Source organism: Eucyclogobius newberryi, unplaced genomic scaffold (genome assembly GCF_026437365.1).
Source record: "Eucyclogobius newberryi isolate DKJ021-1_F unplaced genomic scaffold, fEucNew1.0.hap1 SCAF_11, whole genome shotgun sequence".
Lineage (NCBI taxonomy): Eukaryota > Metazoa > Chordata > Actinopteri > Gobiiformes > Gobiidae > Eucyclogobius > Eucyclogobius newberryi.
In genome coordinates, this window is record NW_027315735.1 from 18,097,239 (window position 1) to 18,122,747 (window position 25,509).

General features: G+C 40.4%; 4 protein-coding genes across 6 annotated transcripts; all 4 read left to right on the forward strand.

Moving 5' to 3' along the window:
* Window positions 1-1,426: 1,426 nt before the first annotated feature.
* maea (macrophage erythroblast attacher, E3 ubiquitin ligase) lies at window positions 1,427-10,409 on the forward strand. Its single transcript, XM_072436439.1, has 9 exons — window positions 1,427-1,572; window positions 4,378-4,560; window positions 4,642-4,845; window positions 6,065-6,187; window positions 6,463-6,539; window positions 6,634-6,742; window positions 8,674-8,807; window positions 8,960-9,155; window positions 9,233-10,409. Exons 1-9 carry the CDS (start codon window positions 1,504-1,506, stop codon window positions 9,326-9,328), a joined length of 1,191 nt encoding a protein of 396 aa, XP_072292540.1. The 5' UTR covers window positions 1,427-1,503; the 3' UTR covers window positions 9,329-10,409.
* A 1,547-nt stretch (window positions 10,410-11,956) lies between these two features.
* On the forward strand, window positions 11,957-14,475 carry LOC140350886 (heterogeneous nuclear ribonucleoprotein A0-like). Of its 3 annotated transcripts, XM_072436472.1 has the most exons (3): window positions 11,957-13,082; window positions 13,864-14,011; window positions 14,243-14,475. In XM_072436472.1, exon 1 carries the CDS (start codon window positions 12,032-12,034, stop codon window positions 12,920-12,922), a length of 891 nt encoding a protein of 296 aa, XP_072292573.1. In that variant the 5' UTR covers window positions 11,957-12,031; the 3' UTR covers window positions 12,923-13,082; window positions 13,864-14,011; window positions 14,243-14,475. The 3 variants fall into 3 exon arrangements, with proteins under 3 accessions (XP_072292573.1, XP_072292564.1, XP_072292555.1); XM_072436463.1 differs by lacking the exon at window positions 13,864-14,011; XM_072436454.1 differs by having other exon boundaries at window positions 13,864-14,302.
* A 1,500-nt stretch (window positions 14,476-15,975) lies between these two features.
* LOC140350902 (heterogeneous nuclear ribonucleoprotein A0-like) lies at window positions 15,976-17,534 on the forward strand. The gene has a single exon (XM_072436483.1). The coding sequence runs from the start codon at window positions 16,055-16,057 to the stop codon at window positions 16,949-16,951; it is 897 nt and encodes a 298-aa protein (XP_072292584.1). The 5' UTR covers window positions 15,976-16,054; the 3' UTR covers window positions 16,952-17,534.
* A 495-nt stretch (window positions 17,535-18,029) lies between these two features.
* On the forward strand, window positions 18,030-23,586 carry klhl3 (kelch-like family member 3). Its single transcript, XM_072436495.1, has 15 exons — window positions 18,030-18,113; window positions 18,709-18,843; window positions 18,924-19,030; window positions 19,118-19,239; window positions 19,851-20,013; window positions 20,114-20,223; window positions 20,675-20,791; window positions 20,900-21,049; window positions 21,123-21,240; window positions 21,306-21,503; window positions 21,602-21,703; window positions 21,772-21,900; window positions 21,979-22,119; window positions 22,201-22,344; window positions 22,424-23,586. The coding sequence occupies exons 1-15, from the start codon at window positions 18,088-18,090 to the stop codon at window positions 22,450-22,452; spliced, it is 1,791 nt and encodes a 596-aa protein (XP_072292596.1). The 5' UTR covers window positions 18,030-18,087; the 3' UTR covers window positions 22,453-23,586.
* The last annotated feature ends 1,923 nt before the right edge of the window (window positions 23,587-25,509 follow it).

The window sequence follows — 25,509 nt, forward strand, 5'->3', positions numbered from 1 at the left end:
AGATACAGTACATTTGTTCAAGTCTCACCATGGCCTAGCACCAAAGTACATACTCTGAGGACCTCAGAGACCGGCCTCCTGCTGGTGCCAGAGTCAGGACTAAATGTGGGGAATCAGCATTTCAGTTTTATGCAACCAAAATCTGGAGCAGTCTTCCTGAAGATGTGAGACAGGCAATGTTCAAATCTAAGCTTATGTTTAGCTGTGCTTTTTTCTTTTTCAAAGTAAATTCATTAATGTTTTTGTCTGTTTATATTGTGATTTGAATATAGAATACTTGTTTTAATCAACTAAAACTCAATATGCACAATATTAATTTGATTTAGCTTATAAAAGTATCTGTTCATATCAACTAACCCCCTCGCTATGAACAAACAATTAATATTTGTATTTAACTTATCCCGCACAATCACATATTTACATGATTTCCTACACTGTGTATAGATTGGTAATGATTTGTCTTCCTGCAGAGCACATTGAGCGCTCCTCTACTTATACACATATCTGTTTGTAAATTGTCTCTCATCTGTTTGTTTACTCTGACCTGTCTTTATTCCCTCTTTTCCCAGTCCCTAAATCTTTGTTCTCTTGTATTTTCAAATTATGATGAATTCTTTCAGGATCTTCAGCTTTTCCACCCTTCCTGCTCTAGCGTACTATCTAGTCATTGGTTCAACTTCCTGTCAGCAAAAGTGGAGGCCTGCTGAGCAGTGGAGCCCGCAAACGCCTTCAGACTGTTGGCCTTATCAGGAATGACAGCAGCCTAGCCTAGAGCTATTTCTATCAAACATGTAGACACAGACAATCACAAATGTGCACAGCCTTCATGTGTGTATGATGAATATCAGCAGCTGCTTGAACCCACGTGTCATTCAATTAAATTGCAATTGTTGTAGCAAGATTAAGAATATCATATGGCACTCTTAAACAGCCAACCACCAATGCATGCATCTAAAATGTGCAAACACAGGCGCAGGCTCTACAGCACATAAATTAGATTTATGCAGACAGTGAGCTGCAATGAGAACAACTAGCTCTCTTATCTACTACAAGAGAAAGAGGACAGGGCGGTACATGGAAAAATAATCAACTCTGTCTAGCAAGAGTGCATGAAATGAGGCACTGTTACTTTGTCTTATTGTTACTTGTTATATGTTGCACCTTAACACTAGAGCAAGTTCCTATGTTTGTGAATTTTGTTCACTGACAATGGCAATAAAGCTTTCTCTGATTATGATTACCATACAATGAAACATTTGGATTTATTTTCACACTAAACTGTCAAACTCTATGTGTTCGCGGTTTATCAGAATCAGATTATTTTATGTTTTAATGATTACAACAAAATTACAGTCTAATATGATATATACTACTGGTACGTTAAAACGTTCAAGTTTATTCTTTATTTTGAAGAATCAAGCGGCCCCATGTCAACAGGGGGCGCCAGTGAGCGCCACCATATTCACAGATGGAAACACAAACAACACAAAGCACAGACCCAAGATGGCGGTGCATGAGACTGCAGCTCAACTCTCCATGGCCCTCAAAGTCCAAGAATATCCCACTCTAAAGGTAAACCGTTTTACGAGCTGCCACATTCTGACAGTTTGTGAATGTGTTTGTGTAGATAAAGGGCATTGTGTTTGAATATAGCGTGCTAATTGCTAACTAGAGTCAGGAATCGTAAAGTTGGCAAGGAGGCGAGCGTTAACAGATCTTAGCTTAGCTCTGCGAGAGGATGTTTACAAAGCACACGGCCTTCAGACGCGACAGCACACTCACGTTTGGTCATTTATCAGAAACCAGCGGGAAATACATGTTCAGCGGGTTGAATCACGGAGTTGGACATAAAGAGCCTCCAGGCCTAGTGTGGACGGACGGTAGAGCTGCTGCATCTCGTTTATTTCGTAAATCAAAATGTAAAATACGCTGTGTGCGGTTAGATGAGTGGCTGCCACGTTTATTCAGATGCTGCTATATATTGTCTGCTCCGCGAACCTTTAAACTTGCCAGTTATGAGCTTGAAGACAGTGAAAGTCAATCCGCCTGTCACAACGAGCATATTAAAGGGCAGGACACGCAACAACATGGTCGCTCGTGTCGACAGCTGGCGTCAGGGATGATCAAGGAAACGTGACTGTCGGTGCAGCGCCTCATTTCAGTTGCAAATCAAGGTGTAGCAGTGATCAGATGTAGCATTGATCAGATGTAGCAGTGATCAGATGTAGCATTGATCAGATGTAGCATTGATCAGATGTAGCATTGATCAGGTGTAGCATTGATCAGGTGTAGCAGTGATCAGATGTAGCATTGATCAGATGAAGCAGTGATCAGATGTAGCAGTGATCAGATGTAGCAGTGATCAGGTGTAGCAGTGATCAGATGTAGCATTGATCAGGTGTAGCTGTGATCAGGTGTAGCAGTGATCAGGTGTAGCAGTGATCAGGTGTAGCAGTGATCAGGTGTAGCAGTGATCAGATGTAGTAGTGATCAGGTGTAGCAGTGATCAGGTGTAGCAGTGATCAGGTGTAGCAGTGATCAGGTGAAGCAGTGATCAGATGAAGCAGTGATCAGGTGTAGCATTGATCAGGTGTAGCATTGATCAGGTGTAGCAGTGATCAGGTGTAGCAGTGATCAGGTGTAGCAGTGATCAGGTGTAGTAGTGATCAGGTGTAGCAGTGATCAGGTGAAGCAGTGATCAGATGAAGCAGTGATCAGATGTAGCAGTGATCAGGTGTAGCAGTGATCAGGTGTAGCAGTGATCAGGTGTAGCAGTGATCAGGTGTAGCAGTGATCAGATGTAGCAGTGATCAGGTGTAGCAGTGATCAGGTGTAGCAGTGATCAGGTGTAGCATTGATCAGGTGTAGCAGTGATCAGGTGAAGCAGTGATCAGGTGTAGCATTGATCAGGTGTAGCATTGATCAGGTGTAGCAGTGATCAGGTGTAGCAGTGATCAGGTGTAGCAGTGATCAGATGTAGTAGTGATCAGGTGTAGCAGTGATCAGGTGAAGCAGTGATCAGATGAAGCAGTGATCAGGTGTAGCAGTGATCAGGTGTAGCAGTGATCAGGTGTAGCAGTGATCAGATGTAGCAGTGATCAGGTGTAGCAGTGATCAGGTGTAGCAGTGATCAGGTGTAGCAGTGATCAGGTGTAGCAGTGATCAGGTGTAGCAGTGATCAGGTGTAGCAGTGATCAGGTGTAGCAGTGATCAGGTGTAGCTGTGATCAGGTGTAGCAGTGATCAGGTGTAGCTGTGATCAGGTGTAGCAGTGATCAGGTGTAGCTGTGATCAGGTGTAGCAGTGATCAGGTGTAGCAGCGATCAGGTGTAGCAGCGATCAGGTGTAGCATTGATCAGGTGTAGCAGCGATCTGATGCGTGTTGGGCTGGTGGTGTCTTCTTCATGATGACACGTCTCTGCTGATGTGACGTTCACAGAAGGCTTTAAGTTAAAGCCATGTGATCACGTGCTGCTGCCGCTGACCGTCCGCGCTTCAAAATGGCCCGTGAGAAAACTCCGTGTAGCCTCTGCCACTGCCGCACACACGCTGCTCCCCCGCTGCACATAACTGCACATAACTGCGCCATCACAAGCCAAAGCAGATGTGTCTGGACCTTTCCCGTCGTACAATAGAGACACACGCGTCAGTGAAAGGCAGCCGTGAGTAGCCCGCGTTACCTGGTGTTTGTGCGAACCGTGCGTCTAATGTGGCTCTCGATGCATATGTTATATGTTATGTTTGTGCCTGAATAGGCCGGCTTTTTGCTGCAGTAGTAAATGTAATATCGTCACCATTTTAGCATCTTCACGGGGTCTTTGTTATCAGTTGTATGTAGCATCACGTTTGACATTTAGTTTGATATGCAGTTACCTTAGTGTTTATTGTAATGACTACCCCTCAAGCTTTTTCAATTTGTCCGTTTGCTCTTCAGTGCATTTAGTATTTATGCCTTATATTCATTCAAGTATTAACAATATTCAGTTAATTTAATTAGACCACTTTAATACTATTGTAAATATATTGAGTCTGATTAAATGGGTAATTAAACATTTTATTTATCAGTTTATTAGTTTGTAAATTGCTTCAAAAATCTGTTTCACAAAATCTTTATGAAACATTTTTTCAAAAATCTTTATGCTTATGCATCATATTAATCAACTAATGACATGAACTTGTGTCTGCATACATACATTTCTGGAAATGTAGACATCTGGTTACTTAATGTGTGGCTTTAGTTTTAAAAGAAGAGAAAACATAGTGAGGGTGATCCCTTTTTAATCAGGGATTTCTGATGTTTTATAAACTGAATGAGGATTGCAGATGTTGACTATAAATGATCAATTACTTTGTTAATTCTCTGCGGTATGTTTTCCAGGTGCCCTATGAGACTCTAAACAAACGATTTAGAGCTGCTCAGAAAAATATCGACCGGGAAACGAGTCACGTCACAATGGTGGTGGCAGAGTTGGAGAAGACCCTGAGTAGCTTTCCAGTGGTTGATTCTGTGGTGTCACTGCTTGACGGTGTTGTGGAAAAACTTAGTGCTCTGAAGCGGAAGGTAAGGAATTACTAGAAACATTACATAAATACTGATTTTGACTTGTGAACATTGTTTTTCTCAATTCTTTTTATGACCAAGGCTGCTGAGTCCATTCAGGCAGAAGATGAGAGTGCCAAACTGTGTAAACGTCGCATTGAGCATTTGAAGGAACACAGTAGTGACCAGCCAGCCTCTGTCAATCTGTGGAAGAAAAAGCGCATGGACCGCATGATGGTGGAGCATCTGCTGCGCTGCGGCTACTACAACACGGCCGTCAAACTGGCCAGACAGAGTGATATAGAGGTAGTTATGGCCTTTGTTGCTTCCATGGTAGACGTCAACTGTTTCAGCTACTCTTCCCCGGTCCCAGTTTGGGCATCTCACAAAACTAACTGATACTGGTGTCCTGATATAGATGCTCTTTAGAAAACAAGTCATCATATCACCAGATACAAATGAGGCTGGGCAATATGAGGATTAAAGAATTGTGCTCGTGATCTGATTTGTGTCCGTATGCTATATGGATGTGATTGACATATTGTGCTCAGCCTTCTTCGTGGTGTGCTTTTATTTCACTTTTCCTTATTTATGTACGGTATGTGTTATATCATAGACACGTGTTGAAAATACAACAGGATATATACTGTATGGTAGCGAGTGAGAAGATCTCTCACTCCCCTGACGGCACATGGACTTACTTTACTTGTGTCCTAATGAAAAATACTGATGAGCTACATGAACGTCTCTTTAAGATAAGCTAAGATAATTTTTTATTGTCCACACATGGGGAAATTTCATTGTTGCAACGCAGGTAGATACAGAGGAAAAGAACAGATAACTTATAGGAAGTTTGAAAAACACTCTCAATAGAAGATCTCTTATAAACAAAAACTCCTATAGACAAAACCTCCCATTTCCCAACAAGGGATGGAGGGGGAAATAATCAAGATAAAATAAATAAATACCATTGCATGTGATCACGACAGTAATTGCATATGAATATGTGTCACGACAGTAATTACACATGAATTGCACAGTAATTTACTGTGACTGTAACTACTGAATGTGAATGTAACTACTGTACAATTAATTGCACAGTAGTTTAACCAACAATGCAGATGTGCTCAGTTACCCCTTAATAGCAGATAAATGAATCATGCATACGTGCATGAATAATGATACGGTTAAAATAGTGATCTCAGCTCTTTGCATATCACCCACCCATCAAAAAGATTTATCGCAATTCAAAGTTCATAAACAAGGACAAGGCATACTTTGAATCAACCTCTTGTATCGTTTTAACTTAAATTCCCTCATTACATTACCTCCTCTAAAATACTTTTTATTTTTTATTAAAATGCCCGAGTTACAAATATACTAATTATAAATGACCATGCAACAGCATAGCATGATAGACCATACCTTAACATGATGCTTGATTCTTGTTGCGTTCTAATTAAAACTAATACAAAGGTTGTACTGTCTGTTCTATCCCTCTGATAAGTCTGTTTGACTTCTACAGGATCTAGTGAACATCGAGATGTTTCTCACAGCAAAAGAGGTGGAGGAATCCTTGGAAAGGCAAGAGACGGCTACTTGTCTTGCATGGTGTCATGACAATAAGTCTCGTCTTCGTAAAATGAAGGTATTGAATTTTCTACTTGTCGGAGAAAGCAAAAATATCTATTATGACACTTGTTGGCTTTAATTGGCATGGAATAACAATTAGGTTCTTACATGTACCTCGGGGTTTGGCCTACATTTGTATATATAATGCAAAGTTCAACTCACTCTTTTGTTCTTACCATTTTTGATGCTGTAATTTTGTTTAAATGATGTATAATTTCCTTTAGCCATTTATGTATTTGGTTAATGGCCAAGATCTCATACTTCTAACATTTATTTACAATTATTTTCCAGAGTTGTCTTGAATTCAGTCTCAGAATCCAGGAGTTTATTGAACTTATCAGACAAAACAAGCGAATGGATGCTGTCAGGTGATAAATGCACAACTGACATACATGAAATAATTAAATGCATTCTGGGATCTCTTAAGTAGTAAAATTGTATGGGTTTTTGTGTTCTCTGTAGACATGCCCGGAAACATTTCAGCCAAGCGGAAGGAGGGCAGCTGGATGAAGTTCGGCAGGTAATGGGAATGCTTGCATTCCCATCGGATACACACATTTCTCCCTATAAGGTAATTATCAGGATGCCATGTGTTTCTTGGTGTTTCATGGTGTTTTATTTTGTTTTCGACAGGGAACCAAAGACAAGGAGAGTTTCTCTCATTTGGTTCTTCCCTGTATAAATAAAATATTCAGTTTTTTCTTTTTTATGTTTCAATTCAGTATTACTAAAGAAATGTGGGATTAGATACAGTCAGTCAGAGAGTATGGTCAAACAACCCAAATTTGTTTTAAATATTGAAGAATGCTAACAGTAGCTGCGGGCTAATTGCTACCACATTGGTGGCGTTGCCCGTTATTGGATTTTAACATCTACTAAACAGTCTGTTCACTTGTCTGTGGTAACACCACGTCAACAACCTCCATTCACACTCCACTGTGACTTGACTTGAATTATTTGTGCTTAAAATACACAACATTCAACAGGAAACGTCTTAAAAGAGGGAAACGGTTGCATTTCCCATTGAATCAATGGAGAGTATACACCCACTTCCCCACGCATTGCTGACTGTATCTAGGAACCAAAATAGACCACTAGATGGCGTTTGTTTCAATATGTTATGCTTATTGTAATATGAAATGTGCACTGCATGGCTGTTCAAATATTTTAGCTCAAAATTTTAAATGGTCACATTTATACAGCGCTTTTCTACGGCACTCAAAGCACTTCAGGGCAAGATTCACTCGCACATTCTTACCCCAGTATACGCAGACCCTGGTACTGAGGCAATTTAAGTGTTTTGCCCAAGGACACAAAGCCTGTTTCCTGTTTGTAGAACCAGTGATGTCGGGAGCAGGTTTCTAACTGATCGATCAGTCAGCACCAACCTAGCAATTATTAAATACTAAAATGTATTAATGTTGTAACTGTAAATTTGAAACCCTAATCTGGATTTCAATACCACCTTAATATCAAATGTATGCACATTTTCTTCAGTATAAATATTTTGAGTATCAAGTATCACATTTTTGTCTACTATGACTTCTTTGTTTGCTCTATATGGACAGGCCGTGTCATGTGAAAGCTGCACAAGCACTGATTTATGATTGGCTGAAGGTCCTGGCCTTTAGGTTGTGACCATTCAGATCAGAGAGAGGACTTTAGGATTAAAGTGCCATGACAGTGTGTGTATATCTGTGTACATCGATCGAGCAGGTATTTGTGGACAATATGTGGACAATGACAGGAAGTGATATCACACTAGGGACACTCATTCCAGTCAACATTTAGGCATCATTTAGACAGAGAAACTAAAATGCCTTCGGCGCGCGCACGTTATCTTAATACCTGGCGGCATCTTTTGGGCATGGCGGGTGCCGGCGGCCGGATGTCTGCAGCGGATGTCTGCAGCGGGTGCCGGCGGCCGGATCAGCGGGTGCCGGCGGCCGGATCAGCGGGTGCCGGCGGCCGGATATCGGCAGCGGGTGCCGGCGGCCGGATGTCGGCATCTTTTGGGCATGGCGGGCCGCCATGCCAAAAGCCCTCAGCGAGAACACTGCATACATATACATACACATTATTGCTATTTAAGTTATCAGTGCAAGTTTACCAATTACAAAGACAAAATAAGTACTGCTTGGCCAATATGCATTTTTTTTTTTGCATTAAAATTTTCAGTAGATTTTTAGCATTGTGGGCATATTCATTGATGTCATGCCAACTTTTGTTGAGTTTAATGGTTTATTGAGTGACATTAGGAATTCATGGAGCATGCATCCAGACAGCCCACAAATTCAACAGACTGAGGTGATGAGATCACATGCTGACACAGGAAGACACATGTTAATGTCTCGTGTGAAAGGCAGCTAAGCAGCCCCTTGTAAAACAAACATTTCCAGTCTGTCTGGTGTGAATTAAATTAAGTTAGTAGCTGTGAGGTCTTGGAAATGTATTCCACATACAAAAAATAACCATGTTTTTCTCTCCCAAATGTATTGATAGGACCTTTTGGATCCTGCTCGGTGGAAGATGTTGATCCAGCAGTTTCGCTATGACAACTACAGACTTCACCAGCTGGGAAATAACTCTGTTTTCACCATTACTCTTCAGGCTGGTCTTTCTGCCATTAAGACACCGTATCCTTTTCACTGCATCTGTACAGTCTTTTACTTGCCTTATTTTATTACATCTTTGTCACACACAAATGTACCCCATAGATCTTTAGTCCTACATATTGACATGTTTTTAAAGCTTTAAAAATATACTATCCATAATTTTAATGCAACAGACAGTGCTACAAGGAGGATGGAACCTCAAAAAACCCAGACTGCCCTGTATGCAGTAAATCTTTAAACAAGCTGGCCCAGCCTCTACCAATGGCTCACTGTGCCAATTCCAGACTAGTGTGTAAGATCTCAGGAGAAGTAATGAATGAAAACAACCCTCCCATGATGCTGCCTAACGGTTATGTCTATGGTTACAACGTGAGTATACTCAGTAAATTTAATCTACCTTACGAGATGATAAGTGCACTGTTTATCATGTTTTTATCTCCTTTAAGTCTCTTCTGTCAATTCGCCAAGATGACAAAGTGGTGTGCCCCAGAACCAAAGAAGTCTTCAATTTCTCTCAGGCTGAGAAAGTCTACATTATGTGATCACATCGATAACCTTTACGGCCATATACAGCCATTTGCCTTTCACCTGTGACAAGGCCTTCTCAGAAAGCCGCACATAGAGCTGTGATCCAATGCCTTTTCTTCCCCATTAACAGCCCTCACTCATCTTCAAGTTGTCCATATTCGGAAAAGACTTTCCTCCATGCCGTTTTTTTGTACAACATAAGTTTGATTGGTCATCTATCGACTATCAATATTGTCTGAAAAATATATTAGGATAATAGACATGTGTACAAAAATAAATGTTCAATTACACAACTATGAAGAATAAGTGAGATTTTCCAGAACTGTTTTAAAGTTAAAAAAAAAAAAAATTACACGTGAAGACAATTTGGACATTCTTGATACAATGGGGTACGTGGGAGCATATATTTCTTTGCTGCATGCTATATTTTTGGGGGGATTCAATTGATTCCATTTTACTTCATTTTATTTCATGACTGTAGCGGGAGCCATTTTCAGGCTCTTTTGGTTGTAAATGATAGATGATAATTGAGTGTGAAGTTAAAATCGTTCAGGGCCACACGATTAAGTTTTAAGTTTATTTTGTCTTAAAATGACATAGACATTTGACGTCAGTACTTTCCCTTGTGTAAATAACAAGTGTAACCCTTGCAATACTGAATAGGGATTTTTTGTATTTTAATGCATTTCGGGCTTCCTTGTTTTTTGTTAAATTTGGTATAAAATGCTCAAGATTTCTGTCTTTTATTCTACAAGATCCTGTAGGCCCAATTGTTGTCATTTATTTAAACCTAAAAATGTAGGAAGATTTTAGTCGGTCTGCAAATTATACTGTGTTTCTCTAACCCCTTTTTCAAAAGAGAATCTTGTTTTAACTTTTGCACAGATGGTAGTTTGACTTGAAAAGATTACGGAGCATTCCAAAGCTGCTTCCATTTTTTACTTGTTAAATTTGGATTATTCTATATTGACAAGTTTCTTTATGTGTGTCCTTGGTGGTTTTGTGCAAGCTAAAAAGACTGTCCTGTGTTTATTGGTAGAATAGATCAATGAATTGTTTCATGGGCAGTTGTCTCATAAAGGTTTAAGTGAAAAGCGATGTAGTGCTTCTTCATTTACATCTCTACGGTCTTTCAAATTACCATGACACTATCCTTCAGAGTTTGAAGGTCGATGCTAAACAGATCACTACGGCTCTGTTGAAATGAAAATGTAATGTCTTTCGCCTGAAACTTCTTGTCTTTTCAAAGGCCCCGTCTGTGGGGGTTGACAATCTATGTCGGGCGTGTTTAAAGCAAATGAATATAGACCACTTTTGGCAGGCATGTGCGCTTGTGAGAATTGGCCCAAATAGCATAAGCACTTTTAGCCTTTTAACTGCAATTTCAACAATTCTCTACCACTAACTTTATTTACAAGAATTTTGGGGAGTGATAGGTGATTAGGTTTCTATTAAGTCTGAAAGTGTCATCTCTGATCAATGCAGAAATTATTCACATTTTCCACCACTTGATGGCCTTTCTTGGACATGACATCCCTTTATGAGGTTAATATGGTGACAGACATTTAGGCCACTGTTCTATTATGTTCAATTAAATAGAATAAATTAATCAAAATATACATTAAAAGTGGGATTTATATAGAGACACGGATCTTATCTTATCTTATAATGTTCAACCTTAGAATTCAGACCTGCCCTCCGCCCAATTGTTTATAATGTGACATTACTTGCACAGAATCTATCCATGGCTTTCAGTATGATGAAGACATTGCATTGGTGCCATAGCAATTAACAATTAAAAACAAAATAGTATACGTTTTGGATGAATATTCAAAAAGGCATGTATAAACAGGAAGCTGAAACCCATGATGTGATTATAATCACTTTTTTGTACTAGTGAGGGACCCATTGCTATTCTGATCTGTGTTATGGCTGATAAAAACATCCAATTATAAAGTGTTATCGTTGGTGTTATATTGTCTAGCCCAATGGGTCGGGATAGCATTGATCATCATTTGAATTCTACAATTTCTCATAATCTTAAACATACAATACTTTACATGAAAACTACACCAATAAATAGGAAATGTTTGGAATTCATCTAACGTGGATATAAGCATGGTGCTGTGGTGAACATGATGTGCCATTGGGGGTCGTTGCATACCTATGCCCCCCCCTTTTCTATGAGCGGGGGAGTTTAGGTTACTTTTAGGTTCTAAATCCCCAATAGTTGTGCATAAATGTATGGTTTTACAGAATGCAATATAGCAGCACATAAGCCCAACCCAGGTCTCGGGGAAAATAGGGCTGACCCCCTTTGGGGATATTTTTCACACTGGCCTCAAAAAGTTTAGAACCGTTCATCTTAACTTCCTTGTGTGTCACCTCAACGCCGCACTTTAACACGTAAACCAGTCTAGACTCACACAGGCTGTACGAGCTTCATCTTTAAACTTAACACTTTTATTTATTCATGTTTTCAGGTTCAGACCATGGAAAGGGTTACTATATACAGTTTCAAACCATAGATCCATTGTTTAGGTTTTTTTTTTTAAAGGGAGAAAAAAACTGAGCACGCGGGAGGCGGAAAGGGCGGGGACCTTATATGACGTCACTGCTGCGCAGTATTTATTTCAAAGCCGCGTTTCTTCATCCACCATTTTGAGGAAAGCTCATTGTTAGTTCTCATCCTTAGCGAAATCCTTTTGTTCTCAAAAATGAGTGACCAGCTTTGCAAACTTTTTGTCGGAGGCCTCAACGTCAACACAGACGACGACGGGCTGCGCAAACATTTTGAGCAGTATGGTACGCTCACCGACTGCGTCGTGGTGATGAACAAGGAGCTGCAGCGCTCTCGCTGCTTCGGCTTTGTGACCTACGCATCCCCCGAGGAGGCCGACGCCGCGATGGGAGGAAGGCCGCACACCATCGACGGCAATACCGTCGAGTTAAAGCGGGCTGTTGCCAGAGAAGACGCCAACAGGCCCGAGGCTTTGGCCAAGGTTAAGAAAATCTTTGTCGGTGGCCTTAAGGACGACATCGAAGCCGATAACCTGATCGACCATTTTTCCACTTTTGGTGAGGTAGAGAAGGCTGAAGTCATCTCCGAAAAAGACACGGGGAAGAAAAGGGGCTTCGGTTTTGTTTATTTCACTGATCATGATGCTGCCGACAAAGCCGTCGTGGTCAAATACCACAACGTCAATGGTCATAAGGTGGAGGTGAAAAAGGCCCTCACTAAGCAAGAGATGCAGTCTACACGCGGCTCCATGACTCCTAGAGGCCGAGGCCGCGGCGGCATGAGGGGAAACCAAAATGGCTACGGTGGAAGAGACTTCGGCGGAAACTACGGCTACGGAAATGGCGGCGGCTATGGTGGTGGCGGCTATGGAGGCTACGGCGCGCCGTATGGGGGAGGTTATGACCAAGGCAGTGGCTACGGGGGTGGAAACGGCTACAACGACTTCGGCAGCGGCTACGGTCAACACTCCTCTGGTTACGGCCCGATGAAAGGACCTTTCGGGGGCCAGAGAAGCTCCGCTCCGTACAGCAGAGGGGGTGGTGGAGGCGGATATCCCAGGGGGGGCTATGGTGGTGGTGGTTATTAAGTCAGAGACAATGGAAGATCGATCGCCCCATCCCCCATCTTTCATCCATCTGTTACCCGGGATCTGGATTCCACAAGCCAAAATCAGTAATGGGGCTTCTGCTGTGAAACCACTGCAGAAAAGACAGCCCCAATGATCATCAAGACCTGAGACCAAACAGGTAGGAAGGTCACTTCCCGAAACCTGGTAGTCAAAGCAGATGTTTGCCGTTTCAACTAGGACACAAAATTACATTCAAGGATCCCTTTTTATTCTGTATATACGCTTACAATGGGTAGGCGTCGTTTATAGTGAATTTTATTTGCCGTCACATGTTTTTGCATAGGGTTGTTTTATTTTCGACAAGCTCTTCATTATTTTAATATTTGCATTTAAAGCAAGTAGTATAGATTTTGTTTCCTGGTGTGGTTTCAATGTATCAATATGGGCAAGCATGTTTATATTTTAGTTGTTTGCTATACTACTTCTACATGTTTGACTGCACTACACTGGTTCGTTTGATAAATGACAATGGCAGGATCGTTTCACTCCCATATTTTGTTCCATTCACATAGTGTAGATTTAAAATATTGTTAGTATTCCATGCAGATATATTGTATATTGTATACTTTGTCTGGAGATCAAAACCTGTTTACCTACTTGCTTATGTATGTTCATTTTAAATAAAACCTTATTCCACTTAGCTTAGTTATTTTACTTATTTAACAAGACTTCTAAGTTGTTTCACAGGTCAATTTAAGTGATATCATCTTTTCAATTAGTAGTTACATGGATTCTCAACAGTTTATTCATTACTTCCAGGTGGGTGAAACCTGTATATAAGTAGTCTACCCACAGCCAATGCATGTAGGCTTGGAAGGGTTTGCTTGAATTTTAAACCTGTATATTATTTATGTGGACTTGAGGGCTGTTATTTACCTTTTATTATTCCCTATATTTAGGTGTTCTAACTCATATTCCTGTAGGCTATTGCCAGCCAAAATAGCCGTAGGAGTTTTTTTTAGACTACAGGACCCTGTTGATTACCTGGGGTCGCTTGTGATAGCAGTCTGAAATATCTCTTTAGGATATCTACATCCAGCAATCTAGGTATGTAAATCAACCTGTCTTCACTCTGTGTTGTTTTTGAGATGGTGCACAAATTATAATACCATTTAAGTTATTTAATTGTCATTTGCGTTTTATGTAGCTAATAAAGTAGATGGGTATGTGCACTCTGCCTTTTTAATATCCTGAACTTAAGACACTAAATTTGCTTGGTGTCTGCACAGTTGCACCAAATGTGTTCGTTTTCTTACTCTGCCTCTCTTTCTCTCCCAGGTTGCTATGGTAACCTGGATACAGAGCATCACTCTGCAAATCGCGGGGTGTCTCTCCATGCACTGAAGAAATGGAGGGATTGTGTCGCCTTCACCACAGGTGAAGTCCATGTTACAGGGATTCTGCACGAGAAGCTTTAAAGAAATCAATATATATACTGTTGGTATGATGGTACTGATGGTATGCTGTACTCTGAAGCCATCACCCATCATTGATGTTATATTTTTTTACTTGGGGGAAAAAAACCCAAATGTATTGCTTCTGTATTGCATTTGCTTTTAAAACTAAAATACAATTATATTTTAGGTCTTGGGGATACTTTATAATGCATCTATCTTTTGTGAATTAAATTATTTCATAGTGTTTTGGTTCTTTATTATTGACATCCTCATAGTAACCGTATAACAAACTTAAGATGTGGTCAATGCGCAATGAGTAAACTATACCAAAAAAGGTGTACCAGCAGTAATGGGAGCATTTAAGTAAGATGAGTATTATAAATGAAAACATGGCAATAAAATACGTAAGCTGTGGTTTTGGGCCAATAATATTTTACATTGGGCATAATTTTACAGAGACACTTTGATTCTTTTCTGCATTTCTGATGACTAACTGGAAGACTCACATTACCAATTTAATTGTTCAGAGCAAATACAACTAGCCAAGTGACATTAAAGCACACTAACATTTTTATACAGGATGGGCTATTTTGTTTGGAGTGGAAATTATGTGCTCCAAATAATTGAAGCGGTTGCAATTTACCAATTGTGCCATAGTTTTAAAGGTTTGCTTATTACTTTTCTCCGTAGTATCAGTCTCTGAGGGATCCTAAGACTTCTTACTTAGTAACACAAATTGTTCCATTTTCATGCTTCTCAATGTAGTAGATGTAGGTAAACAAAATGTTAGATACACATTGTTTAGAGGCCGTAGATGTATTAAATGGCATGATTTTTATGCAATTAAAACTATGACAACTTCTCGAGCAATCTTCCAAACATGGGTACAACATATTGTTTGGTTAATTTTATGGTCCATTTATGTTTTGTGCTAGACCCTAATCATCTTGATTGGGGCAAATTTTTGCACATTCCTGGTGCATTAAGATATTTTTTGTCTATCACCCACCCCTAATATTCCAGCTTTTAGAACCCTAATGCAAGTTCTGCAAAGTAATGATGGAGACAGCTTGTATTTTGCTTGCCCAACTGCTACCGAGTTCATATTTCAAATCTTAAATGTTGTCTGTGGTAACACATTTGGACTGTGGAAGTTAATCCTCAAAGTTGTTGCTTTTTTAACAAATCAAACTTTATTTCTTTGTAGGCTGTTTATGGACATCTTGTACAGAAAAAAGAAATCTTGCTGGCCAGGATTTCTAATTTACAATAAATTTATATTTTTATAATATGTGTTTGGAGTTTATTTGCTGCATGTTTCAACTTACGAAAGTGGTTTCAAATGTGCTATAGTTTGCTAAAAGGTGCATGTTAAGTCAAATGCTTTGTTTTACTTAACCGTGTAATTGTATATCTTGTGAAAATTCTTTTGCGGTCATAAAGCCGTAGATCTAATGTGTTCGAAGACAGAAACCATGCTTTTTCAAAAATGAAACGGCGTTTCCCCCAGTCTTGAAAGCGCCACAGCCGCAGCCAATCAGCAAGCGCGTGGGGGCGGTGACTCTTTTGACACAACCAATCGCTGCTTGACACGTTTCTCAAAGGCGAGCGTGCAAACGGCCCGCCCTAACGTCTTTCATTGAAGAAGAAGAGGGACAATCTCCGTCTTTCGCTTTCAGGCTTATATTCAGACATGTCGTCGAAACTTTGTAAGCTTTTTGTTGGCGGTCTGAACGTTCAGACTGATAACAAAGGCCTCCGGGAGTACTTCCAGCAGTATGGCAACCTTACGGACTGTGTAGTGGTTATGAACCAGAATCTAGGCCGTTCCCGGTGCTTCGGCTTTATAACCTTCTCTACGCCGGAGGAGGCCGACGTAGCAATGGCGGTGAAACCACATGTCGTCGATGGAAACACCGTTGAGCTGAAGAGGGCCATTGCACGCGAGGACACGAACAACCCTGATATACACGCGAACGTAAAGAAAATCTTCGTCGGTGGGCTCAAAGACCACATTGAAAGTGACCATATGACCCAGTACTTCTCACAGTTCGGCACAGTGGAGAAGGCCGAGATCATCTCTGACAAGCAGACCGGTAAGAAGCGAGGTTTCGGCTTTGTTTACTTCTGCGACTGCGACTCCGCCACTAAAGCTGCAATCCCCAAGTTCCACGAAATCGAAGGTAATAAAGTGGAAGTAAAGAAGGCCCAGACCAAGCAGGAGTTGGCCACTAGGACGCGAGGCCGAGGAAGAGGAGGGATGCAGAACTATGGCGGCGGCCGAGGGGGTGGCGGCTACGGCAGTTACGGCCAGAGCTATGGCAGCGGATATGGCGACAGCTATGGTTATGGCGGAGGATACGGAACCGGGAGCTACGATGCATACAGTGGTTACGGTGAATACGATACGATGGGAGGCGGGTACAGCAACGGAGACTTTGGGGATGGCTATGGACAACAGGCCTCCGGCTATGGTCCCATGAAGGCAGCCACTTATTCGTACAGGAGTGCGGCTCCATACAGCAGAGGGGGCGCCTCTGTTGGGGCTTACACAAGGGGAGCTGGGTTTGGTAGTGGTGGTGGCTATTAAAAAAAAGTTTTTGTTTGGGGGGGGGGAGATTCATACAACGAACTGAAGTCGCACACGTTACAGTCAGGTGGGGAGAGGGGGATTTCCTTCTCTGAAACGGAGGGAAGGCCATCACCCACACTGAATGAATGACTGCCTCTGAATCCTTGGAGCCCCCACCTGGACACCATCTGTCCTCCTATTCCACACATTATGGACTTTATTACTAAGAATTGTGTATTATTAAATCCTATTTTGTGTTTTGGGGAAAGACTTACTTTGAAACCATTTGTAAAGTCGTTAATCAGTCAGTCACTGCTTCTCAACTAAGAACTGGGTTTGTTGAGCCACAAACCAGCTTGATCTGTTAAATGTTGCATCATGAACTCAGGGTTTTTAAATAAAGTTGGTGGCAGTGTCCGGCATCATGGGACATGATTGTGTTAATTTTGAAACTTAGTGAAATCGTCACTTGTGTAAATTTTATTTCATCTCTTTATAGTCCCATTACAGGCAATTGCTTTGATTTTGTTTATACAATGTGTTCAGTTCACATTCTGTTTTATTCTGCTTTTATTAAAGTTTTTAAATGTTTTCAAAAATATTAGAATAGTTTTTTTTCTTGTCTTGCTAACAACCAGCCTACCACCAGGAGGTGCAATAAAAGCATATCGGGAACATCAGAATTAAAAGGATCCAGCCAAACGTGCATCTTATCCCTTATGCATGTTCTGTTAAGGGCTTTATATACACTCGGGCGGGTACGATTGAAACATTGCTGTACATATTTTTAGGTTTTCTTTTGAAAGTGGTAGAATCTTCACCATTTCAGGTTCAAAGCTAGGGTTTTTCTTGTTCAGGGATAAAGTTTAATGTAATCAGCCTAAACATGGTAAGTGTGTGTTTCTTTAAACGACACACTGATGCGCCCTTTCGGCAGAACTCGACACCAATACACGGGTTTCAGAATTAGTCAGAACCGTTGACCTAGAGATAAACAATTGAGCACAAGTCGTTATATCTCGTGAATGGGGGAAATATCCTCACAATGTTGCATCTAGGCCCACAGGAAGCTGAGGCTCATGGGCAGCATCAGTGTCCGTTCCTGCTGCAGTGGTTTCCTATGGTCGTCTGCAGTGGGCGCAGGCTCCGTGAGGATGGACCATGATGGAGGGAATGTGGGGTGAGTGTTCTGCAGCGCCGTGTGGACTTATACACTTTAACATGACGATACACTGGGTTAGAAATAAATATATATATTTGATGCATACATTAAACAAATCCGACTGGCGTTGCTCTGCTTGTGAGCAAGACGAGCTAATGTTAGCTTAATTTGTGGCTCAGCTGATGCACTATGTTGTTTTGAGCTCCGATTTAGCGTAACGTTAGAATATATATTTATTTAATCGCTGCTATGCTCTCTTCATTTAACGAGCTGTATGTGATGGAGTTTAGCATCTAAAGCGATGCGTGTACCATAAATCAAACTCGCTGCTAAAAGTAACCCGTTACACATTAGCATTGCTGCAAACTAGCCAGCCAACTTCTTTCAAACCCAAAACTTACAACCTCAAGTGAATAATGAACTATTTTCAACACTTTTACCACCAAATATCGCTTATGGTTTATTAAATATGACTTCAGTGCTAATATTCATCTTGATTATGGCATTTATAGCCTGCATTGCTAAGATAGTTAATGCACATGGAGTTAATTTTGTTAGTGCCTAAAGCTTAGTTTTAACTAAATCTAATAGTTTAACACATTTTGTTGTCCAGTCTGGAGGCTACACTTGCCTCGCAGCGTCCAGTCTGCAACACTGATTCAGAGGAGGACATGATCAGTGGTGGGCTGCACACTTTCAACCAGACCCACATGAGAAAAGCCTTCCATCTAATGAACGACCTTAGAAGGTAAACCGTTATTTGTGTGCTATGCGGCCTTTGGGTACTTCATATGACTCTGTAATTTCTAATACAATGTGTTTGGGCAGTAAAAAGCAGCTGTGTGACGTTCAGCTTGTGGCAGGAGGAACTGAAGTCTCAGCCCATAGGGTGGTCCTGGCATCCTGCAGCCCCTACTTCTGTGCCATGTTCACAGGTACAGCTACTGAACAGTGGCACGTCATATGGCACTCTACATACAACATGCCCACTGTGCCCACTGTCGTGTCTTGACTATCTGTAGGTGATATGAGTGAGAGCAAGGCACATCGGGTGGAGATTCGAGAGGTTGATGGATCAACCCTACAAAAACTAATTGACTACATATACACTGCTGAAATCGAGATTACAGAAGACAACGTTCAGGTATCCACTATTTTGTTTTTATTGGTTGTCAGTTTGTGATTTTAGTGTCAACACAAACATAAACCTCACCTAATGTGAATGTGCAGTCTGATATTATTTTAAGAGATGACTTAAATTCTGGAGAGTTTAAGCATGTACAATAGGTCTCCGAACCCGTCACCGTGAACCTTAGAAAGAAGTTTAAGGCTGGTAGAAACTTTCTGCAGCCTTACACTTCCTCCGATTATTAGTCCAGGAAATGTGCATGAAGAGAGGCAGGAAATACCCCCTACTGTTCTGGGAGTGAATGTTCAATTGAGAAACAAATGTCACATTTTACACTTTATAATTATTTTTGTTTATTTTTTGAAGTAGATGGTGCATACGTCTTATTTCAGATATAACTGCTTAAAAACTGCTGTAGGTTTCAAGCTGTATTCCATTTAACAACGTTTTAGTTGAGCTTTTGTAGTACAACTAGTAACCACAGGGTGATCCTGTCTACAACCACTCATTGAGTGCATAAGACAAATCATCTATGAACATCTTGTTATAAAGCAGTAGCAAATGGACCATTGTGGCTGTAATGTATTGTTATTATATTGAGTTTCTGAAATGCCTGTGTTCCTTAGGTGTTGCTGCCAGCTGCCAGTTTGCTGCAGCTTATGGACGTACGCCAGGTTTGTTGTGAGTTTCTTCAGTCACAGCTCCATCCTTCCAACTGTCTGGGCATAAGAGCCTTCGCTGACCTACATACATGTACACAACTTTTGAACCAGGCCCATGCATACGCTGGTAAGTTAATATCCTAAATATTTTTTCCCTTTTAGTAATGTTAAAATAGTCATCGCAAAATGTCATTATCTTCTGTAAAGTTTCTTTTTCTGTCCTCTAGAGCAGCATTTCTCTGAAGTCGTACAAGGAGAAGAGTTTCTGAGTCTGTCTTTGCAGCAGGTCTGCTGCCTCATCTCCAGTGATAAACTAACTGTTTCCACTGAGGAGAAGGTTTGACTACTTAACATTTGTTTTGATCTGTTTTTGTGTATTGCACAAGGACATAATATTCTAAAAGTAATGATCTATCTTATGTTTGATTAAATTAATTCTAAAATAACATATTTTGGCTGTACTAATTTCAACCAAATGAGTATGAATTGCTGCTCTTTTAGCCACAAGGAGACGCCTAAGTGTGAATAATTTTAACATACATGCATTATTTAAGTTAAAGGGTGTATTGTGTTTACTGAGTCCAGAGGGGGTAAAGTTAAGTCTATTGCTATTTTGTTATGGTGATGTCCTACTGGCATCCAAATTGAATTGGAAATGTAATTCTTTGTTTGACTCAGTTGGTGTGTCCTCACCTGAGTACCGCTGGAAAGCTACTTCATGCAACTAAATCAATTGGATAACGTAGTCTCTTAAAGCCTTCTTGAAATGCAGTCTTTTTGTCTTGTAGGTATTTGAGGCAATGATATGCTGGATAAAACATGATAATCCATCTCGTCTTGAGTATATGTCCAAACTCATGGAACATGTCAGACTCCCACTCCTTTCAAAGGATTATCTTGTTCAGGTAACCACTTTAGTTATTTTGTTAAAATGAAAATATGCTTAGTTTTTACTTTAATGCAAATAACAATGGTCTGTTATACCTTACTACAAATGCTAATGTATGTTTTAGATTGTGGAGGAAGAGGCATTGATAAAAAACAACACCACATGTAAAGATTTTCTTATAGAAGCAATGAAATATCACCTGCTGCCCGCAGACCAACGGCACCTCATCAAGACAGACAGGACCCGGCCGCGAACTCCAATCAGCATTCCCAAGGTAAATGGAAATGCCCTCCAAGTCGAACGCACGCTGAGGCGAAACAACTGTGTTAAATGCAGCCTTTTATCAGGTAATGATCGTAGTTGGTGGGCAAGCACCAAAAGCCATCCGCAGCGTTGAGTGCTACGATTTTCAAGAGGATCGATGGTACCAGGTTGCTGACCTGCCATCCAGACGTTGTAGAGCAGGTAACGTTAGCTTAATAATGTATATGAGAAAACATGATATAATACCATTTTGTGTTTGCATGCAGGTGTAGTTTCTATGGCGGGTCATGTTTACGCAGTTGGAGGCTTCAACAGCTCTCTGAGGGAAAGAACTGTTGACGTCTACGATGGAGCGCTGGATCAGTGGAGTGCAGTGGCCAGCATGCAAGAGAGGCGCAGTACACTGGGGGCTGCTGTTCTGGGAGATTTACTCTATGCAGTGGGCGGCTTCAATGGAAGCATAGGTGCCAGTATAAAACAACACAGAATTTTTTAATTTTTAGTTTTTCAAATGCCACATGGACTCCAATGACTTTCTTTACTGATATTTCTGTACTTTTAGGCCTTGCCACTGTTGAAGCTTATAGCTACAAAACTAACACGTGGTTATATGTAGCCTCCATGAACACCAGGCGCAGCAGTGTTGGTGTTGGAGTGGTGGATGGTAAGACATAATTGTGCTGACTTTCTCTTTCATTATTTTCAGAGAATCATTCGCCATTTGTGTTCAAGGTAAGCTGTATGCAGTCGGAGGCTATGACGGTGCGTCACGCCAATGTCTCAGTACGGTTGAAGAATACGATCCTGTAACCGATCAATGGTGTTACGTGGCAGACATGAGCACAAGGCGCAGTGGAGCAGGTCTCTAAATCCTTTGATCTTTAGAATACTCTCATAAATATTGTTCCTCTTAGCTTCACAATGTATTCTTTTGCTCAGGTGTGGGTGTGTTGGGTGGTCAGCTGTATGCAGCAGGTGGACACGATGGTCCTCTGGTCAGGAAGAGCGTGGAGGTGTATGACCCCCAGACTAACACATGGAGGCTGGTCTGTGACATGAACATGTGTAGACGAAATGCAGGTTAGAATGCCTCTGTTGCCTGAGAAATTTGAGATGCATACATTGTGGTCTTCATGGGGAAATGGTTGTGATTGTTTTTAGGTGTGTGTGCCATTAATGGACATCTTTATGTGATTGGTGGAGATGATGGTTCCTGCAACCTCTCCTCTGTAGAGTTTTACAACTCAGCAACCGATAAATGGAGCCTAATACCTACTAATATGAGCAATGGACGCAGCTATGCAGGTTTGCTGACAAATTGTACCCTTTTTATATATATATATATATTTTTAATTCTATTGTAATCATATATTTTCCTCTTTAGGAGTTGCAGTCATTGACAAGGGCGTATGACTGTCTAAACTTTTATTAAATGTAATGAAGTCTGAGGCTCAACAAACTGACAAAAACATTTCACTGGATGGGAGGCCTCCAACAAGAGTCTTTGACACTCGTATTACAATGGAGGCATACTGACATTTCATGAAAACATTGCACTACATAACAAGCAATAGCCACAGAAAAGCAGGATTTTAAGAACTTCAGCTGCTAAGCACAAATCAAACTCATCTGTTTAAAGTATATTGTTTGAGGAATATCGACCAAATGCAGGACAATGTGAAGTACCTGTACTGTTGGTGTTCACAGCTCACTAGTCTAGTTCCTGCAGCTGCAATCATGGAGAATATTACTGTACCTGCGTGTGACCAAGTGCCAGGACTCCTCAGTGCGTCATGGGAGACAGAACTCGACTCAATGCAGTGTGCGATGGAGCCAAGTTTAACTATGCGGACTGGACCAAGCAAGGCAGCTTTGCAAACAATGTTTCTGTTTAACCTGGAAAAGTTATAGAATGTAAAAAATATATATATATATATTTTTTAAATCTTTTAAGAAGCCTGATGTTTGCTGCTACCATCATTTTGTAAGGAATGCACTACTGATGCACTTGCACTGATTGATCCTGACCTGTCCTTGGTTCCCAGTGCTATTTCCTGCTGAAACAGCTATTATAGCACCACTTTTTGGATTTTATTCTCGTAACTGTTGGTGACAGCACATTACCGCAATCATGTTTAATGCACTGTAGTAGTAGTACCTTAAGTATCTTTTATAAGATACTTAATGTACTTGATTTGTGGGATACATGTTGTATTTATTTTGTTTGGAGGCAATAGTCTCTAGAATAAATCATGTCATCTTTTTATAGTAAATTATGTAATTATTCTATTATTTTTTCTTCATGTAACTTACAAATATTACCCACTCTAAATTGTGTTTGTGCAAAGAGATATAATTACAGATGATACTTTCCAACCGCTGGAGTTTACATGTGCTGTCATTGTAATGAAGTACTGGTATTTCGGAATTTGTCTCTAATCTCTAAATGTTTTCTGTGTTACTAAGTGAAGTGCACTGATGCCATATTGTATGTATGTATAGAAATGCATTTAATGCCATATTTTCTTAAAGCCCAAACTTAAAATATTTGTGATTATTCCATCTTCTTTCTAAATATGCAGGTGGCAGAGTCTGAAATGTTCACCTTTTGGGGGTCAGAATGTTAGTGTTAGCGTACCCTACACTGAACACATTTGAGGTAGATGCCATGCCACTTATTTAGGCATTTGTCTGTTTTGTATTTAAACAAGATGACTGTACAAACTAATATTTGGTGCCTTCAAGTAAAATGACGAGATCATAAATGTGTACAAACTATTCTGAGGAAAATGTATACTCTTTGGTCAAGCCATTTTTAAGCTTTAAAAATGGCTTGTAAAATTAATTTAAATTACTGTCATATTGTAAGTGTTAAGAAATCTACTTAACTCATACATTCATATATATTCTATATATTCATATTGTTAGAATTTACTGTTTTCATTAAATTTGAAATATTTTTTTTTCCTAAAATGTTATTTTCATAATTTACCCAATTTGTTTTTCTCTGACCTTGGGTTAGACTAGAGAAAACCCTTGTTTTTTTAAAATATATTTTTATTCTAAGAAAAAAAGATCCATCACCATATCTAATGTCATTAACAATTGCGTTCACGTGAACATTATAGAATCCCAATAGTTTAAAATTCAAGTTGAGAATTATAGTGGAGTTTCAGATTGCAGATTTGTTGACTTGGTTTATGGTTCATACCGTGCATCCGGGTATTCACAGCGTGTCATATTTTCCACATTCTATAATGTTACAGCCTTATTCCAAAATGGATTACATTAATTATTCGCCTCAAAATTCTACAAACAATGCCCCATAATGACAATATGAAAGAAGGTTGTTTGAATACAGACGTATTGACAGCCTTTGCTCAGTACTTAATTCACTTGCACCTTTTGCACTAATTACAGCCTTAAGTCTTGCCTATAATGCTACAAGCTTGGAGCAGATATTTAAGAGCAGTTTCTCTCATTCTTCTTTGCTGAACTTCTTCAGGTTGGATGGTGAATGTCGGTTCACAGTCATTTTCAGATCTCTCCAGAGATGTTCAGTTGGGTTCAAGTCTGGGCTCTGGCTGTGCTCAAGGACATTCACAGAGTCCTGTAGCCACTTCTCTGTTATCATGGCTGTGCTTAGGGTCCTTCTCTTGGAAGATGAACCTTTGCCCCAGTCTGAGGTCCAGAGCAGGTTTTCATCAAGGATGTGTCTGTACACTGCTGCACTCCTCTTTCTGTTGATCCTGACTATTCTCCCAGTTCCTGCAACTGAAACACATGTCCACAGCTGATGCTGCCACCACCATGCTTCACTGTAGATACAGAACTGACCAGGTGATGAGCAGGGCCTGGTTTCCTCCAGACATGACTCTTGTTATTCAAACCAAAGTGTTTCTTTGTTTCATCAGTACTTCCGGTGCCTTTTTGCAGTTACTGAGGAGTGGCTTCTGTCTGACCAGTGGCCACACTATCGCAGGTCTTCAAAGGCCAGTAAGGACACTCTGAATATCATTCGTCAAGGCATTAAAAAGAGATCTTCAGCCACTTCGAAGTGCCCAATGCTGGGTTCTGGTGCATCAATTGACCAGTTCGAGGCCTACGGTGAGAGCATGCAAATTCTTGGAGATTCAAGGAGTTGTTAGCACTGATTGGTCACAGTGTCTGTGGTAAAACCTCACACTACTTTTATTTACTCTACTCATTCTAATCCACACAATTATCAGAATGAACAAGCTTGTCATATTTTCCCAAGCTTGTCATTTTTCCCAAGACAGGTACTGTTACTGTATTATCTACAACAGAAGAAGATTATTATTTTACACTTTCATTTTAAATCGCAATATTGATCTATTCCATTCAAAACTGCAGAAATGAAAAGTCCCACCTCTACACAGCGACATCTCATCATGCATCTCACTAGCAAGCTGTGACCTGTCATTTACATTTTTACACTTTATTTTTTAA